Source organism: Abramis brama (assembly GCF_963993115.1).
Source record: "Abramis brama genome assembly, chromosome: 3".
In the NCBI taxonomy this organism is placed as follows: Eukaryota; Metazoa; Chordata; class Actinopteri; order Cypriniformes; family Leuciscidae; genus Abramis; species Abramis brama.
Genome location: NC_139965.1, coordinates 10,287,707 through 10,307,500, shown reverse-complemented (window position 1 = coordinate 10,307,500; position 19,794 = coordinate 10,287,707). Strand labels below are relative to the sequence as shown.

The window sequence follows — 19,794 nt, the reverse complement described above, 5'->3', positions numbered from 1 at the left end:
AAATGTGCAACACTTTAACGGACTGGCCGTGTATTTTTGACGCAAAAGACACTTCAACTCCTAATAGAAGCAAGAAAAAGGTGGCTTATTCTTGTTTCTATAAATGTATTGGCTTGAACAAAAAAGGGGTTTCCAAATGTGTGTGAATCAATTATTTGGTCATAATACGCATGGGGCCAATATTATTATTCTAAAACTGGAAAGTGGCTGGGTTCAGGGCCGTAGCTAGAGGATTCGGGGCCCCCTGAAAAAATATTGATGTGGGCCCCCACCACCCTCCACCAATATATCATATACTGTACAATAGATGAGCATGGAGGCCCACATATAACAGAAGAAGGTGATGTTGTTGTAAAACCTTTATTTTAAAAGTTAAATGTATATACAAATTACAACTAATAAAAAGAAATTGTCAAATAATAATAAAACCAATTTTTTTAAAAGTAACAGCAAAATAATGTTTGTTTTTTTTCCCCATCAGTCAGTTATAATTCATAAATCAAAAAGTAAACATTTATAAATTGACAAGAATGCATTCAAATAAAAAAAAGTAATTTATTGTCTTATTTTTTAATAAAGATAATATTATTAAATAAAGATAATGTATTCATTTAAGTGCAGTGTGTATTCGTGTTTTATTGATGTGATAAATACATCATCAGCCGGCAGGTCAGGTGCATAATGCAATGCGTTGTGACTCGTGTCAATTTTTTAACTCTATTTACAACAGTGTAAAAAGACAGGAATTTTGACCATAATCATTCGGTCGATTGTGGTGTGCACCAATGATGAAAAGTGAAAGGACCCGGCAGGCTGTAGACGGTAGTTTTCTTAATCCCAGCAAAATAATAATAGGCTACAACATGTCTTTAAGAACGTCTTGATCGACTGGGATACAACAGCTCTCCTGGCCTCACTCTCCTTCTTTTCATGGCGTTTCTGGTTCCCTGATTCATGTTTTCTTTTCCCCGACATTTTGTCAGTCAGTCTCCTGCTCTTCCACCAAGTTCATGGTTAACTTCAGGCACTGCCGCCTCAACTCTGATTGGTTCTGTTCATGGCTGGGGTGGGACTTACAATTTTATTGGGTCCATGATGTTTGTCACTGACTGAATAATTAATAATTAATAAATACTTTAGATCGGACTAAACCATTTATAGGGAGGTAAGAGAATATTTGGAAAAAAAATGTAACCAAATTGCATGATTTTGTGGTTTTCATTTAAATCTCAGGCATACAACTAATATAAATATTAGAATTATTCATACAACAGGGGACTATATAGTATAACTGCAGGATTTTGTGGGGCCCCGTGGGCAGCGGGGGCCCCTATAATTGTCACCACCTTTCACCCCACTAGCGACGGCCCTGGCTGGGTTTAAACCATGAGTTTATATATCTGTCAAAATATTGTGCCAAGATTGGAACCGCTTCCTGAACCAGTCATCAATGACGTCTAAAGCGATACAAGCCTCGATACGAGCTTCACTGAAAGCTTCCGGGATTTCTCGACACACACTCCGAAGCCTCGGCACAGAACGTAACATCACTAATAAATACTGTGTTTGGATCCTCAACCTTCGTGTCTCCGACCAGTACATGACCAGTATATTTTGCATGTGATTTGATGGTTATGCTTTCGTTTATGTGAAACAATAAACACTGATGTCAATAACTGATTTTGCTCCAGCAGAAATATGAGCCAGAGACTATAATATATAATAGTATATAATAATGGTGTGGCGTTTCTCATTAAATCATCTCACCGGTGACTGAGATCCAGCTGTGGAGTGACTGTCCTCTCTCTGTTTTACAGTAGTAGAAACCCTCATGTGACTTTGAGACAGTAGTGATGCTCATCTCTCCTGTCGTCTGATTCTGGATCAGTGATCCGTCTTTATAGAAATCAGCGCTGAGGATCGAGGAGTTTGTAGATCGATGTAAACAGTGTAGAGTCAGAGTCTCTCCCTCAATCACAGGATCAACAGAACTCTCCAGAATCACCTCACCGTCTACAAACACAAGAAATACATCAACAGATGCTAGTGACGATACAGGCTGTATTAATCAGAGCCATACTTCAATTATTAATAAGATCTGGAGGGTCAAAATGTTCACTACCGTTAATCTGAGAAACTGATACTTTTATTCAGCGAGGATGCATTATCAAATGCATTGATCCAAAAAGACATTTATAATGTTACAAAAGTTTTATATTTCAAATAAATTGTTATTCAAACTTTCTATTCATCAAAGAAAAAATAAATGTTTTCCACATAAATATGAAGCAGCACAACTGTTTTCAACAATGATAATAATCATAAATGTTTCTTGAGCATCAAATCATCATATTAGAGTGATTTCTGAAGGATCATGTGACACTGAAGACTGGAGTAATGATGCTGAGAATTGGGTTATCATAAAATATACGGGTTATTATATAATCCAATACTTAATGATAATGTAGTGTATTTTATTTTATTATAAAGTTGAAATCTTGATATTCAATGTGCTGGGGGGTAAAAATCTGATATTTTCAGTTAGTTTAATGCATAATCACATGACTGAATTCTCAATTATAATAATTTTTAATCTGAACAGATTTGTATTTATTATGTTTTATAGTTGTAAGTGTGATTTGACTCACCATGTACAGTGATGTTTCGAGGACGGCGTTTCTCTCCAGATTCAGACTCACACCAGTACACTCCAGTGTCAGATGTGCTGAGAGAGTCGATTACACATCGAGATCCTGTTTGTTTTGCACAAGTTTGTGTGTCTTTGTCTGTGTATCTTCTCACTGTCCATCCAGCAGAGTTACTCTGATCCTCACAGCTCAGAGAGAGAGAGTCAGATGAGAAGTGTTGACTTCTGCTGGGATTGATGACCAGAGACACTGAAGCAGAAACTCCTGAAAAGAGGAAAATCTCCATCAAAACTGACAGCACAGAGACTGCAGTGAAACACAGATCCGGATGAGCACAAGCATAAACCCTCACCAGTGATCCACAGTGTGTGTGAGCTGCTGTTGTGTGTGTAATAGGCTGGTCGTCCTCTCTCTGCTCTGCACGTATAAACTCCTGTGTGCTGTAGAGCAGCAGGACTGAGAGTGTAAGATCCTCCAGCTCCTCTGCTGCTGTCTGACAGATGATCATGATCTCTGAACCAGCTGAACGTCCAGCCTTTAGAGGAGCCTGAAACCTCACAGGTCAGAGTCACTGATTCTCCTTCAGTCAGCCACGGCTGTGGAGACACTTGCACTGATGCCTGAGCTTCAGCTGAACAAAACATCACGAGTTACAGAGCCGTAGAGAAACTGATGGAGAAGCTGATCACAACAAACACACACTCACCTGAGACAGTCAGTGTAACAGCATCACTGCGCTGAGAGCTTTGAGTGTGTATCTGTCCTGTACAGGTGTATTTACCGCTGTGAAAGAGATCAACACTGCTGATGTTTAACTCTTGTGTTGAACACCGACTGACAGCCTTTCTGTGTGTCTGTTTATCAGCTCCACTGGTGCCGCAGTCTTGTTCTGTACATCGATTGGCAGAGTTTCTGTCCCAGTTTTTGGTTCCCTCTATTTCCCATCTGTATGTCCACTCAGTGTCTCCTCCCCACTTTATATCACATCTGAGAGTGACTGTTTCTCCTCTAAACACTCGTTCATCAGGTCGTACCGTCAGCACAGCTTTAGGCCTCACTGTACAAACACAGATTATTGCATTTATAGTTTCAGAAGTTGTGTAGATATTGTCTCTGATCTGTATTTGTTGCATCACACACTACAGTCTCTCTCACCTGTAACATTTACCCACAGTGCATCACTGTATTGTGTGTAATAGACTGGTTTCCCTCTTCCAGTTCTACACCAGTACTGGCCTCCATCAGACACTGAATCAATCTTCAGGCTGTAGTTTGTTTCTGTCTTCTCTGTCTCAGGGTTCAGTGTGTGTTTGTACCAGTAAGAGTCCCAGTTTCCAGTGGACGGATCCATGCGACAGGTCAAAGTCACTGTGTTTCCAGTCAGTGCAGCTCCTGCAGGATCTGATGTGAGTTCAGGCTTCGGCTTTAGATCTGCAGGAGAACAACAACAGATTCAGATCCTCAAGAGTCAAATAAATGAGCATTTAAATGACTCAAATAATTGCTTCAGTCCTCTTATTGGAACAGATGTGGCTGATACAGAAGTGCATAAGAAAAGAGTTGAGCTCCACATTACCCTTCACTGTCACCCCTCTTTATCACATAGACATGAACATCACTATCCAAACTTAAATAGTTGTAAATCAAGAATGATTAGGAATATAGACCTATGACTGCTCTTGTTTTAAAGAAGACATTTGGAAGATTATTGTAGAAGTGAAAATCATGAAAGTGAAACAGAAAAAAAGAAGCGGTGAAGCGGCGTCTTCTTTAAGTTACTCAATCCATAAAGAAAATGGTAACGTTACCACATGCAGATACACGGCACTATTTTCAATGGAAAAACAAACATGGTGAGTAGAATCGAGTAGAGCTGAGCTTGTAACGTAGCCTAACGTTAATGGAAAACCACCACAATGACGATATAGCTCAAATAACGTTAGCCCAGACTGTTAAAAATAAGCATTAACGTTAGCCCGATCAGTTAGCTCAGGTTATTATTGCATTGATTACACGTGCTACTGTACAGGCTGTCGTAACATTATTAGGACTTCTGCTTTGCTGTCTTGTAATCGGGGGTCTTGAAGCCGTGGTTTGCACACTAGCATAAACGAAGTTTGTAACGTTAGATTTTACGGTCACTGAATAAACACAAGCAAATTTTAGTTGAAATATGGGCTTTAATTAAACGACAATGCTGGTATCTTTAATTATGTGAGTCAGCTATAACTGTGAGATAAGCTGAATATAGCATCTGGTATGCTCATATGTTATAACATTACTTTGTGCTTGGCAAACCAGGTTGGAAGAGCAGTCATGTAACTGTCTGTATCTAAAATAAACTGCGCGTGCGCAACTAAATCCAACCAGCATCGTCATAAAATCAATTTTTTTTCCGGAGCCTGGGTTCTGTTGAAAAGCTTTCAATGCTCTCTTTGTCTTCAGAAAAGGCAGCAAATGATCAGTAGTATTAAAATTAAGTTAACCATTTTGTTTGTCTCAAATTACATGTGGCTGCCTGGCAGACTATATGGACTAAAATAATAATAGATTTTTAATTTGGTATTTGTGTAATTGGTAATACATTTGGTAATGTTTACGTTTTTTATTCCCTAGCCTAGCCCTCTGCCACAGCTGCTGATATCCAGAGAGAGAGAGACCTATCCAGCACACCTTGCTTAATTGTGCAAGGTATATTCTTCCCTTATTTTATAGAGTAGTTCACTTTTAAATGAAAATTACCCCATGATTTACTCACCTTTTATTATCATATTGTGTTAATGCATTTCAGGAGAGACACTAATCGCAACAAGTGTTCACAGAAGGAACAGTTGTGATGGGGCCCAAAACAGTCTTTTGAATGGAGTGGCTGAAACCTTCGCTGCTTACTATGTGTTCAACATGCAGTATCCTAAAGACGCCTCAGGGACTTTATACAAAGGTATGTTTAAACTGTTTACACACTAATAAAGAAAAGAGGTAAGGTAACAAGAGGTAACACTTTACGGTAAGGGTACATTAATTATCATGAATTCATGTATAAATCATTCATCATTCATGCATTAATATCTCATGAATCATCAGGAAATAACAGAAGTTCAACGTTTTTCATGCATGACTTCATGAGTGAACAACACCTTAATAAAAAAATTAACTAAGATGAGTACATCATCATGAATTATGATTTATTACGCATGATCGTGATGCTTTTCTTTGTTCACAGTTATGTGACCATTAGCACATTGTTCATCAGTGTTTCTAAGGACCAGTCACCACTTTAGTTAAGGGGCCACACACATGAAGTCATTGATAGATGATGCTTAGTTAATGATGACTACTGTATTTGAATGTCAACAGAATTTGTGTGCTCTGAGCTGTGATTGGTCTATTTTGGGGTCTGTCCAACTACCTGCAGGCTTTGAAGAAGACATGAACTGTTGACATTCAAATACAGTAGTCATCATTAACTAAGCATTATCTATCAATGACTTCATGTGTGTGGCCCCTCAACTAAAGTGGTGACTGGTCCTTAGAAACACTGATGAACAGTGGCATAACTGTGAACAAAGAAAACATCATGATCATGCGTAATAAATCATAATTCATGATGATTTACCCATCTTAGTTAATGTTTTAATTAAGGTGTTGTTCACTCATGAAGTCATGAATGAAAAACGTTGAACTCGTGTTAGTTCCTGATGATTCATGAGATATGAATGCATAATTCATGCATGAATTTATACATGAATTCATGGTAATTCATGTCCCCTTACTGTAAAGTGAATCCATCATTCTCATATGTAACGTCCCATGAATTATTACCTTATTACCAGTATTGTTAGGTTCTATGATATATTCTATGCAATGATGTCAATAGATAGGTTTCCATCCAATCAAAACGCATTTCAATCAACTCTGTTATGCGAATTATAAATGGTCACGCACCTAGGAGTCGTGAACAGCTGTGGGATCAAAACGTAAGGTTGACAGGGCAACTTGAAACACCTGATATAATTGCAAAAAATGCAAATTTGTCAATCCACATAGAAGTTTTTGTTCACATTAGAATATTTTATGTGAATTTTAACTGTTTCCAGTCAGGATTTCTTTTTCAAATGTTTAAAATGTGCATTAAAAAGTTGGATGGAGACCCAGCTATTGCTGTTAAGTGTCTGTTCTATAGTAGAGTTGGTTTTCCCCTGCAGGACATAATTTGTGTAAACAGAAGAGACTGACGGACAACAATTTAACATTACAACTTTCATTAATTCATTAAATTAAATTGTATGGTTAAAGTTGTTAATGTTAAATAAATACATCAAAGTCATTTTATTTTATGAGCAAGTAGGTTACTTATGTTTTTTATACAGTATTTGTCATTATTTAACAGATATGAAAACTTTAACTTTTTTCCTCTCTCTCGGTTTTCAGAGCTTTTTGTGGAATCCACTCCCAGATGGGCAGTAAAGCCGAGAAGAGACACAGGCTCAACGCACCTGTTTGCACCCTCCTAAGAAAACTGGACTTTGAGTTGATGGGATAGTAACATGAACAACTTCCCCTATGCAGTTCAAGTCTGGCTGGACACCTTTGTTCCATATCATCGTGTTCCCCCTGATGATAGGCTGCCTGGACGTCTGGAAGTGAGCTTCTTCAAGGGATACTTTTTTTGGAAATAGGCTCATTTTACAACTCCCCCAGAGTTAAACAGTTGAGTTTTACCATTTTCGAATTCATTAAGCCGATCTCCGGGTCTTTAGAAGAATGTCAGTAACCAGACAGTTTTTGGTCCCATTGACTTCCATAGTAGGAAAAAATATATACTATGGAAGTCAATGGGACCAAAAACTCTAACATTCTTCTAAAGACCCGGAGATCGGCTGAATGGATTCGAAAACGGTAAAACTCAACTGTTTAACTCTGGTGGAGTTGTAAAATGAGCCTATTTCCAAAAAAAGTGGAGTATCCCTTTAAAAGTAAAATTTTGTTTATGTGTGATAAAGTGGATACTTTTGTAATATGTATTTTTGCACAGTTTGTTAATAAAAAAAAAGAAAATATACCATTGTTGTGTTTTTAATTGCCAATACGGAAAATGACAGCTTTTTACTTGTAATATTTATACTTGTAATGTTTTACAGTATATTGATTTGTCCTGTGAAATTACAGGAAATTCCTGGCTACTGAGTTGCCGTAAATATAACATTTTGCTGTAATATTTACAGTATTCTATCCTGTGAAATTACAGGAAATTCCTGGCAAATACCAGTAAATTTACATGATTATTGTAATTAATTACAGTAGGGATGTTGTATTAAGTATTACAATAACAGTCCTGTATACTGTTTACAGTAAATTTACGGCAACTATTAGCCAGGAATTTCCTGTAAAATTACAAGAAATTTCTAACAGTGAACCTGTAAAAACATGAATTTATGCTGTGAAAACGGACATTTTAACATGAGGGTCTATGGACATTTGCTCCCTTTTGGGACCTGCCTCTAGCAGATTTTCGATGTATTGCAGTTTTTCGCACTTCCGGGTAGGCTTCATTTTTCAGATTAGAGTGTTGCCGCTTGGTTGTAACACACGGTTTAAAACTTTCCACACATGCCAGCAAGATGAAGCTTAGCGCCCGTACACACGGAGATGCGCTCAGCTGTATAGCCTACATAAATCATATGCATCCGGCGTTTTGGGAGCCTGAAACCGCTATTTTTTGAAACAAGGTCCCAGAGTGGATAAATCTGAAACCGACACACTTGCGTTTTCGTGTGTACAGCCAATCCGTGTATTTTGTGAAACAATGATATCATCACCGCACCACTACGTCACGTAAGAGCAAAAACAACTGCGGTGTGTTCGTGTTGCAGAAGCTGCTGAGCCTCTTATTTCTTTATGTATTATTCACTTGAATGTATTTTTGTTTTATTTCTTTATTTCTTCATATTTTCTTTCTCATGCTATGATGCTTGTCTGTTGTCTGAGACATTTCATATTTTGTACCAGGCTATTTATGGTTGTTTATATTGTTCAATAAAGTTATTAGTAAAAATAAATAAATAAAATAAAGAAGAAACTACTGAGCCTATTATTATTGTATACAGCGCACCAGGTTTATGCACATGATCCAAGTCTTCTCCATTTTTAGTGTATCTCTGTGGCAGGATTACAGCGCCACACACTGGTCTGGCATGTGAACTACATCGTTTTGAGTCGGTTTCAGTGGTTTCGTGCGTACGCAGATATTTCTTGAGACGATGCCGTGTTTACAGAATTTTTTTTTTTAAATGAGGGAAAAAAGATTGGATTGGGAAACTCTGGTTTGGTGTGGATGTGGTCTCAGTGTATTTACTAGTTGTCATATCAACAATATAGTGAACAATCTTTGGATGATATCACTGAACATTTATTTAACCATAGCAAAATTGAATTTCTTACTTAAATTTTGATTTAATGTTTATTTAAAATTAGACAAATTTGATATTATTTTAATCTCCAATCTATTATTTAACAGCTGAGATAGTTATTTAATGCTGATCTAACCAGCAGAAGACACTAGCAGGGTTTGAATCCCAGTTGTACAGGCGGGGCATGTTGTCACACTGCGTTACAATGAGCCTCTATTAGAACTATGATATTCTATTCTACACTTGTATCAATTCTATTGAGAAAACATGAGAAAAAGGTGAATAAAGACAGAGTCAGAGTTCAGAAATTATGAATTATTATTATGTTTTATGTTTTTTTTGTCCCCTCCTTGAACTGCCACCTTACCGTGGTGGAGGGGTTTGAGTACCCGAATGAACCTAGGAGCTATGTTGTCTGGGGCTATATGCCCCTGGTAGGGTCTCCCAAGGCAAACAGGTCCTAGGTGACGGGTCAGACTAAGAGCGGTTCAAAACCCCTTATGATGCCCAAAAAAAGGAGGACCGTGACGTCGCCCGGTATGGCGCAGCCGGGGCCCCACCCTGGAGCCAGGCCCGGGGTTGGGGCTCGTATGCGAGCGCCTGGTGGTCGGGCCTCCCCCCATGGGGTCCGGCCGGGCTCAGCCCGAAGGAGTGACGTGGGGCCACCCTCCCGTGGACCCACCACCTGCAGGAGGGACCGTAAGGGGCCGGTGCTAAGTGGATCGGGCGGCAGTCGAAGGCGGGGGCCTAGACGACCCGATCCCTGGACGCGGAATCTAGCTCTAGGGACATGGAATGTCACCTCTCTGGCGGGGAAGGAGCCTGAGGTTGTGCGTGAGGTTCAGAGATTCCGACTAGAGATAGTTGGGATCACCTCTACGCACGGCTTGGGCTCTGGAACCACACTCCTCGAGAGAGGATGGACTCTTCACCACTCTGGAGTTGCCCATGGTGAGAGGCGGCGGGCTGGTGTGGGTTTGCTTATAGCCCCCCAGCTCAGCCGCCATGTGTTGGAGTTCACCACGGTGAACGAGAGGGTCGCTTCCCTACGCCTTCGGGTCGGGGATAGGTCTCTCACTGTCGTTTGTGCTTACGGGCCGAACGGCAGTGCAGAGTACCCGGCCTTCTTGGAGTCTCTGGGAGGGGTGCTGGAAAGTGCTCCGACTGGGGACTCCATCGTTTTACTGGGGGACTTCAACGCCCACGTGGGCAGCGACAGTGACACCTGGAGGGGCGTGATTGGGAGGAACGGCCCCCCTGATCTGAACCCGAGTGGTGTTCTGTTATTGGACTTCTGTGCTAGTTACAGCTTGTCCATAACGAACACCATGTTCAAGCATAAGGGTGTCCATCAGTGCACATGGCACCAGGACACCCTAGGCCGGAGGTCGATGATCGACTTTGTGGTCGTTTCATCCGACCTCCGGCCGTATGTCTTGGACACTCGGGCGAAGAGAGGGGCGGAGCTGTCAACTGATCACCACCTGGTGGTGAGTTGGATCCGATGGCGGGGGAGGAAGCTGGACAGACTCGGCAGACCCAAACGTACTGTGAGGGTCTGTTGGGAACGTTTGGCCGAATCTCCTGTCAGAGAGATCTTCAACTCCCACCTCCGGCAGAGCTTCGACCAGATCCCGAGGGAGTCTGGAGATATTGAGTCCGAGTGGACCATGTTCTCCACCTCCATTGTCAACGCGGCCACTCGGAGCTGTGGCCGTAAGGTCTCCGGTGCCTGTCGAGGCGGCAATCCCTGAACCCGGTGGTGGACACCGGAAGTAAGGGATGCCGTCAAGCTGAAGAAGGAGTCCTATCGGGCCTGGCTGGCTTGTGGGACTCCTGAGGCAGCTGATGGGTACCGACGGGCCAAGCGGACTGCAGCCCGGGTGGTTGTGGAGGCAAAAACTCGGGCCTGGGAGGAGTTCGGTGAGGCCATGGAGAAGGACTATCGGTCGGCCTCGAAGAGATTCTGGCAAACCGTCCGGCGCCTCAGGAGGGGGAAGCAGTGCCCTACCAACGCTGTTTACAGTGGAGGTGGGCAGCTGTTGACCTCGACTGGGGATATCACCGGACGGTGGAAGGAATACTTCGAGGATCTCCTCAATCCCGCCGTCACGTCTTCCATTGAGGAAGCAGAGGCTGAGGGCTCGGAGGCGGACTCGTCCATCACCCAAGCTGAAGTCACCGAGGTAGTCAAGAAACTCCTCGGTGGCAAGGCACCGGGGGTGGATGAGATCCGCCCTGCGTACCTCAAGTCTCTGGATGTTGTGGGGCTGTCTTGGCTGACACGCCTCTGCAACATCGCGTGGCGGTTGGGGACAGTACCTTTGGACTGGCAGACCGGGGTGGTGGTCCCTCTTTTCAAGAAGGGGGATCGGAGGGTGTGCTCCAACTATAGGGGGATCACACTTCTCAGCCTCCCTGGGAAAGTCTATGCCAGGGTACTGGAGAGGAGAATCCGGCCGATAGTAGAACCTCGGATTCAGGAGGAACAGTGTGGTTTTCGTCCCGGTCGTGGAACACTGGACCAGCTCTATACCCTCTACAGGGTGCTGGAGGGCTCATGGGAGTTTGCCCAACCAATCTACATGTGCTTTGTGGATTTGGAGAAGGCATTCGACTGTGTCCCTCGCGGCGGCCTGTGGAGGGTGCTCCGGGAGTATGGGGTCCGGGGCCCTTTGCTAAGGGCTATCCGGTCCCTGTACGACCGGAGCAGGAGCTTGGTTCGTATTGCCAGCAGTAAGTCAGACTTGTTCCCGGTGCGTGTTGGACTCCGGCAGGGCTGCCCTTTGTCGCCGGTTCTGTTCATAATTTTTATGGACAGAATTTCTAGGCGCAGCCAGGGGCCGGAGGGGGTCGGGTTTGGGGACCACACGATTTCATCTCTGCTCTTTGCGGATGATGTTGTCGTGTTGGCCTCATCAGACCAGGACCTCCAGCATGCACTGGGACGGTTTGCAGCCGAGTGTGAAGCGGCTGGGATGAAAATCAGCACCTCCAAGTCCGAGGCCATGGTTCTCAGTCGGAAAAGGGTGGTTTGCCCGCTTCAGGTTGGTGGAGAGCTCCTGCCTCAAGTGGAGGAGTTCAAGTATCTTGGGGTCTTGTTCACGAGTGAGGGAAGGATGGAACGGGAGATTGACAGGCGGATCGGTGCAGCTTCTGCAGTAATGCGGTCCCTGTACCGGTCTGTCGTGGTGAAGAAGGAGCTGAGCCGCAAGGCGAAGCTCTCGATTTACCAGTCAATCTACGTTCCTACTCTCACCTATGGTCTTGAGCTGTGGGTCATGACCGAAAGGACAAGATCCCGGATACAAGCGGCCGAAATGAGCTTTCTCCGCAGGGTGGCTGGGCGATCCCTTAGAGATAGGGTGAGAAGCTCGGTCACTCGGGAGGAGCTCAGAGTAGAGCCGCTGCTCCTCCACATCGAGAGGGGTCAGTTGAGGTGGCTCGGGCATCTTTTCCGGATGCCTCCTGGACGCCTTCCCGGGAAGGTGTTCCGGGCATGTCCCACCGGGAGGAGACCCCGGGGAAGACCTAGGACACGCTGGAGAGACTATGTCTCCCGGCTGGCCTGGGAACGCCTCGGTGTCCCCCCGGAAGAGCTGGAGGAAGTGTCTAGGGAGAGGGACGTCTGGGCATCCCTGCTTAGACTGCTGCCCCCGCGACCCGGCCCCGGATAAGCGGTAGAAGATGGATGGATGGATGGATGGATATTATGTTTTGTACTATGCTGTATAGCTGATATGTGGTGTTTGTTGTCAATCTAAAAAATATATATTTATTTTTAATTATTAAAAAATGCCATTATTTTATATGAAAAAGTCAATAATTGTATTTTATTGACGACATATTTTAGTTTGTCTTGTATATTTTTTAATTAGATCTGATAACATTTTAAGGTTAACATGTTACAATGTACTCCACCTATGGGGCATGTTGTCACATTTCACTTCCATTCTTTCGGGGTAAATCAAGAAAAAAAAAAAAAAAAGGTATATACTGTATTAATTAAACAAAACCACATAATTGTACTAGACATGCGGGAAATGAATGTGGAAAAAATAAATACTCTGAACCCCGAGTGAATTTACACAAACTGAGAAAGTCAAAAAGTATTAGGCTGTTCCCCACTCTCTAGATAATGAACTCTGAGAAGATCTGAGATCATAATCAGCCTGTCACTGTATATAGAGATGATTACAAACTCTTAACTAACATAATCTGACTAAGTGTGAGACAAAGTAAACTCTTTTCTACTCAATGTCTTCAGGTTAAAGTGATGTGATGAAATGATGAACACACTCACCTGATACTGTCAGTGTAACTCCATCACTGATCTTTGAGTTCTGTAGGGTTTCAGTCAGAGTTCCTCTACATCTGTACAGACCAGCATGAGACGGCTCCACAGATGTGATTATATAGATCTGGTCTGTTCTTCTGCTGTGATCTTGATCTTTATACCAGCTGTACCTCCAGACTCCTGTCTCCTGTATGTCACATGTGAGAGTGACTCTCTCTCCTCTGAACACACGAACATCAGGCTTCACCTTCACTACAGGTTTGGGTCTCACTGTGAAATGAGCAAACACACACTTCATGTTTGAATCTTTTAAAACTCAAAATTAGCTTTCACTGAAAAAAATCTACAGAGTAAAAGAGTGAAAGAGCACTTACCTCTCACTGTTATCTCAACATAACTGAAGTGTGTGTAGTATTCTCCTCGCTGTGCTGTACACTCGTATGTTCCTCCATCAGAGACTCTCACAGAACTGATTGTTTTAGTTCCTGCATCATCACTGGATTCCCAGTTTGAGTCTTTCCTCCAGTGAAACCTCCATCCAGTTGAGCTTCCCACGTCACAGCTGAGAGTAACTGTGTCTCCAGTGAACACTGAACTCTGGGGCGTTACAGTCACAATCGGCTGCGGTTTATCTGGAAGTGAACAGTGATGCAGTGTTGAGCTCATTTATGTTATTGGTCATATCTTTCACTAGACTTTTGTTTTATCATTCTTTTTTGTACAGTAAACTGTGTAATTTATTTTGATTTGAAGTGTTTGTCTTTTCTGCTCCACTCAAAAAAATGATTCAAGCCCTTCTTAGGTATGACACATTTAAATTGTGTTCACTTTATTTAAATATATCTAATTAAGAATAATACATATATATTTAATAAGTCTAACATAAAATGTAAATAGTGTCATCTATGAGATTTATTTTATTTGATTAACTCAAATTAATTTGGCTTCGGAGCCATTTGCATATGTTAAAGACAAGCTCAGAGATGAACATGCTCAGAGAGTGTGTGTGTGGCTCAGAGAGTGTGTGTGTGTGGCCGCCATTTTCTCGTCTAGGACTGCTACATAGTATTCATTATTGGGAAGTATTATCTTGTTTGTATTTGTAATAAAGAATTTACCTCACTGTAAGAGAATGTGTATATCATCATTTTGAGTGAAATATGCAACAGTGGTGAAAGTTGTGCGAGGTGAATTGAAAAATAAGACATTTCACCATAAAATCATGAAGTGGGATGTTCTGGTAATTTCAGGGAATATTTATAGTTCAGAGTTTTAACAGGTTATGTGACAGACCCGGGTAAATTTACGGATAAGCGAATATCCTCAACTTTTTTTAATATTAAAAATAAAATATGATAAATATCATCATACAACAAATGCTGAAGCAAAAAGGCTAAACAAAATAATAAACTTATTCAGCCATATTATATTTGCAAGCACAGACTGTTTTTAGTTCAGTTAATCTTTCTTTATTTTATAGGAAACATCAAAAACAATATAATTCTTGTTCACAGTAATATACTTCTCAATAGTTTAATCAGTAATAAAAAACTGTTTAAAGATTAAAAGAGTTTAAAATAATAATGATAGTACAATCTGAACGACTCTCTGCTTCTTAGCGTCTGTTTTCATGGATCTGTGTCTCGTGTCGAAGCTGCGTCCTCTTGACGTCACATTTATCGGCCGCATACGTCATAAAGAACGTCTTATTTCAGGACAGTCACCATTATAAAACTGAGCGTTATTGCTAGTGAAGTGTAAACTGCTGTAGTTTCCTCATGGGAATGTAATGGTCAGTTTACTGAGATGAAGAGCCTCATGACGTTTGCGGCAGATAAATGTGACCTCCGGAGGATTCAGCCTTCGAAATGAGACACAGCCGGTGACTCCAGGATTTGAGGATCTGTGAGATTGAGAATGTGTGTGTGTTGTTCACCATGAGCTCTGAGTGACTGAACTTACTCACAGCGGCCTTTCTGGAGCCCATAACCACGAGTGAGAAAGGTCTATATTAACACCAGTATTGGTGTCGGCCCGATACTGCGCTCTCATATTCATACTCATAAAAATGCTCTGATACCAACAACCGATACTAATGCAGTGTGTGTGCAGTGTGTGCAGTGTGTACAGTGTTTAAGCACCATGGTACTTCATTGTTTGCTATGCTATTTAATATCGTATTCATCATAAGGGTATTTGCATGCACAAAATATATGTTTTTCTGGACATGTACTATAGTAGTACTATAATATTCAGGGAATAAAACTGATTGTTCAGAAGGACCTTCGGTTGTAAATGGGAATGTTGCTGGTATAAACCCTGCAGTGAATGAACTGTTAACCATCACTATTGTGTCTTTGAGCAAAGCATTTGACCAACGGTTTCCAGAGGGATTTAGTTCATGGAGCCATTCTGTGACAGAGATACATTACTCTGGTCTTGGTCATATGATGATAAATATACTCTTGCAAAAAGGAAGAGAAAGTTGGCAAACCACAGTTTGTTACACAGTTACAAAATAATGTAAATATATTTATTTCATGTTTTCGAGTGTCGAGTCTAATGGCCATTGAGAACATGAGATACATGTTTCTATTATTGGAGCTGGTGTGTGAAACTTTCTCTTCCCTTTGGCAGTTTATGTGGTTGAGATCCTCACTGAGTTTGTTTTGCCCGCTGGATGTGTGCATTTTGTGTTGAGCCTTTATGATGAATATACTTTTACCATAACCATAACCAGCTAACGGGAACGTTATCATAACTTTGGCTAACGTTAAGGATCTCTCAAAGTTATGAACAAAAATTCTTCCAGTAACATTAATAAAATGTGTGTTCAGTGTTATCTGGTCTTTAATAATGTTCTCAAAATTAGCACAAAAACTGTAGTTTCTTTAACAAAAAATCTTTAACACTCTTGGACACATTTAGACATCGAGTTCATTCAACACTGAGGATTTTGCTGTGTATCACGTCACTATAACTTTCTCCATTGGATTAATTAGTAAAGGTTTTTTGAGGAGGACTTTTGAGTTGTTAATACAAATTAGGTGAAAAGAATATTTCAGGAACATCATACTAACCTCCCCACAAAAAAAAAGAAAAAAAGAAAAGCTCCACTAGCACTAAGAAAAATGGACACTTTAAAGTTTCCATCACCAAACCAAAATGTTTTAAAACCGTTCTTAGAACAAAAATGTGTAATCTGTGAAAACACTCTGGTCTGGGTTTGTGGTTTTGACTTCAACACTAATAATCTGTAAATCACGTCATTCTCTCTGACTTCAGTCCAAAACTCATCAGAACTGAACTCAGTCGCTCGAGTCCTTTTCTATTCTCATGATACTCATGAATATCTCCTGTAACCATAGTGACAGTGACTAAATATCAAAGATGGAGACACACATAAATTAAAGATGGAGACGCCTATAACACTGGAAAGTCACAATTTACATGATTTTATAATAAACCAAAACCTCCACAAAACATGCAACACACACACACGTGTGCAGTTACTGAATAATTACTAAAAAGTGAATTGTCAGTCCTCTTATAAGAACAGATGTGGTTGAAAATTATGATCAATAAACAGATGTGAATATGAAGACTCACCTGATACAGTCAGTGTAACAGCATCACTGGAGTCTGTCCATGAGTCTGATCTCTCTCCTCTACACCTGTATTTACCACTGAGAGACACATCAGCTGTGAAACTGAACTCTGCTGTTGTTGTATATGTATAGTCAGTGTCTCCATCTCTAATCCAGCTGTATCTCTGAATGTCTCCTCCTCCCTGTATGTCACATGTGAGAGTGACTGTCTCTCCTATGAACACACGCAGATCTGGCTTCACCGTCACTACAGGTTTCACTGAGAAACACAGAAGTAAATATTGAAAAGCATCGCAGTATCCAGATCACTGTCATGAACTCAAAACTTCATCAGGAGAAAAACACTTAAATTAAAAATCTAGTTTGCTTGTAAATTGTAATGATTACAACAAAAATGTATGTATTTTTTTGTAATGTATTTTAGATCGGTAAGATTTTTAATGTTTTTAAAAGAAGTATCTTCTGCTCACCAAGGCTGCATTTATTTGATTAAAAATACAAACAAAAACAGTAATATTGTGAAATATTATTACAATTTAAAACAGCTGTTTTCTGTGTGAATATACAGTAAAGTGTAATTTATTCCTGTGATCAAAGCTGAATTCTCAGCATCATTACTCCAGTCTTCAGTGTCACACGATCCTTCAGAAATCATTCTAATATGATGATTTGATGCTCAAGAAACATTTATGATTATTATCAATGTTGAAAACAGTTTTTTACATTTTTATTTCATGATGCTATGATGAATAGAAAGTTCAAAAGAACAGCATTTATCTGAAATCTAAAGCTTTTGTAACATTAAACACTACCGTTCAAAAGTTTGAGGTCAGTAAGAATTTAAATTTTATTTTTGTGGGAAAGAAATAAAATAAATCAATACTTTTGTAAAGGCAATTTTCAAAAGTTAATAACAAACAGCATCAATGGTGTAAGAACTTTCAAGAGGCAAAACTGTAATAAAGAGAAAAGTTTATTCTTTGAGGATTCTTTTCACAAAAACCGCAGCTACCCGGTTTGGAAAACAGAATACCTGTAGACTCAATAAAGCATAGACATTTTATACAGTTTCTTGGCAAAAAAACTCCTCCTTCCATGTTTCTTGTAAATTTCCAGAAAGATACCCCCTATCTTCAGCTAGTTCGGACTGGTTTCTACCCCCTGGTGCAGGTCACACTGTTCTTTGTCCCTGAGACACCCAAAGGCCTTCATCTATGACCTAAATTGCCTCCCGCTTCCCTCAGGAGAGGGCCTGGTGCTTCTTTTATTAGTTAAATAACCCTGTATTCTTCTAACCAAACTCTTTCTCGTGCTCAGGTATTTCACTATCTTCCTGCCCATCCGTCTTATTGGCCTGCTCTTTCCTGTCCCCCCTCAGCTGCTGGAAAACCTCACAGAAACATATGATTAAACAGTTTGAAAACAAATGATTATAAGAAATACTGAATTTTCCCCGTAACACTTTTATTCATCAAGGATGAGTTAAACTGATCAAAAGTTACATTAAAGACATTTATAATGTTAGAAAATATTCTATTTTAAATAAATGCTGTTCTTTTGAACTTTCTATTCATCAAATAATTTTGAAAAAAAAAGAATTGTACACAACTGTTTTCAACATTGATAATAATAATGAATGTTTCTTAAGCATCAAATCATCATATTAGAATGATTTCTGAAGGATCATGTGACACTGAAGACTGGAGTAATGATGCTGAACATTCAGCTTTCATCTGAGGAATAAATTACATTTTAAAATGTATTAAAATAGAAAACAGTCATTTTAAATTGTCATAATATTTCACAATATTACTGTTTTTTTTTTTTTTTTTTTTTTTTTTTTGAATTGTTTATCAAATAAATGCAGCCTTGGTGAGCAGAAGAGACTTCTTTTAAAAACATAAAAAGTCTTACCGATCTAAAACTTTTGACCAGTAGTGTATGTATCCAGTCCGCATGTCCTTTGTATTATTGCTCTTCCAGTTCTGACCAGTAGATGATGCTGTTTACAGTCTGAGCGTTTAAAGATCTGAACTGAACTTACTAACTTCTGTCTGTCTGTTCTCAAGCCCTTTTCTCTTCCAGCCCTTCCAACCAAATCACACTGAATGAATAAAGCTAAGCATTGAAGATCTTAATGACACACAGTCAATAATTAATATTGCAGCAAAAACTCAGAAACATGCAAATAAAACTCACTGTGCAAAACTCATTTCTGTTTTATCCAGTGGTTTATGATCTTTTGAAATCAATGTCTGACTGAACTACTTTACAACTGCAAGACTGTTTGATTGATTGAATAAATAGCAGATTTCTGTAATGTTTTGCAGCATAAGGAACAGATTATTCTGTGAAATATGCAAAACATGGACATAAAACATCAGCAAACAGACAAATGTGGGATCCTGATGTAGACATGAAGACAAATAAACTACTATAACACAATTCACATTAGTTAAAACGTACTCGGTTACCTAATGTAACCTCGGTTCTCTCTAGAAGAGGGAACGAGTATTGCGTAAGTTGCTTACGCTACGGGAAAGTCTTCTTTCTTCGAGATCTGAAGCCAAAAATTATCCTTCATTTTGTATTCATTGTCAACGCAGTGCGGCAGCCGGCAGACCAAGGCAGGCTGTATAAGCGTGCTCATTGGCTGCTCGGTGGCAACTGCTTAAGCCTATCAGTGAGCCTCGTGAAACGTGGCCTCCAATGAGGGCGCTTCGCGCCCTCCACACCCTTCTAACCGTCAAGATGGGTGTGGCCAGTGTGGATATAACGAGGGCTCACAGGCTGAATATCTGGTTTTCATAGTCTGAAGCGCAAAAGCTCGT

At 40.5% G+C, this 19,794-nt stretch overlaps 1 protein-coding gene across 1 annotated transcript in view; it reads right to left on the bottom strand.

The window, feature by feature from the left end:
* Nucleotides 1–613: 613 nt before the first annotated feature.
* LOC311080149 (leukocyte immunoglobulin-like receptor subfamily A member 3) overlaps nucleotides 614–19,794 on the bottom strand; it is a 56,481-nt gene continuing 37,300 nt past the window's right edge. The window contains exons 3-10 of the mRNA XM_084109927.1: nucleotides 16,965–17,222; nucleotides 13,730–13,987; nucleotides 13,362–13,625; nucleotides 3,804–4,079; nucleotides 3,355–3,705; nucleotides 3,001–3,279; nucleotides 2,649–2,912; nucleotides 614–2,013 (exon numbers count right to left, since the gene is read on the bottom strand). Coding sequence (XP_083966053.1) covers nucleotides 1,754–2,013; nucleotides 2,649–2,912; nucleotides 3,001–3,279; nucleotides 3,355–3,705; nucleotides 3,804–4,079; nucleotides 13,362–13,625; nucleotides 13,730–13,987; nucleotides 16,965–17,222 — 2,210 coding nt within the window. The 3' untranslated portion in view covers nucleotides 614–1,753. The remainder of the gene's footprint in view (nucleotides 2,014–2,648; nucleotides 2,913–3,000; nucleotides 3,280–3,354; nucleotides 3,706–3,803; nucleotides 4,080–13,361; nucleotides 13,626–13,729; nucleotides 13,988–16,964; nucleotides 17,223–19,794) is intronic.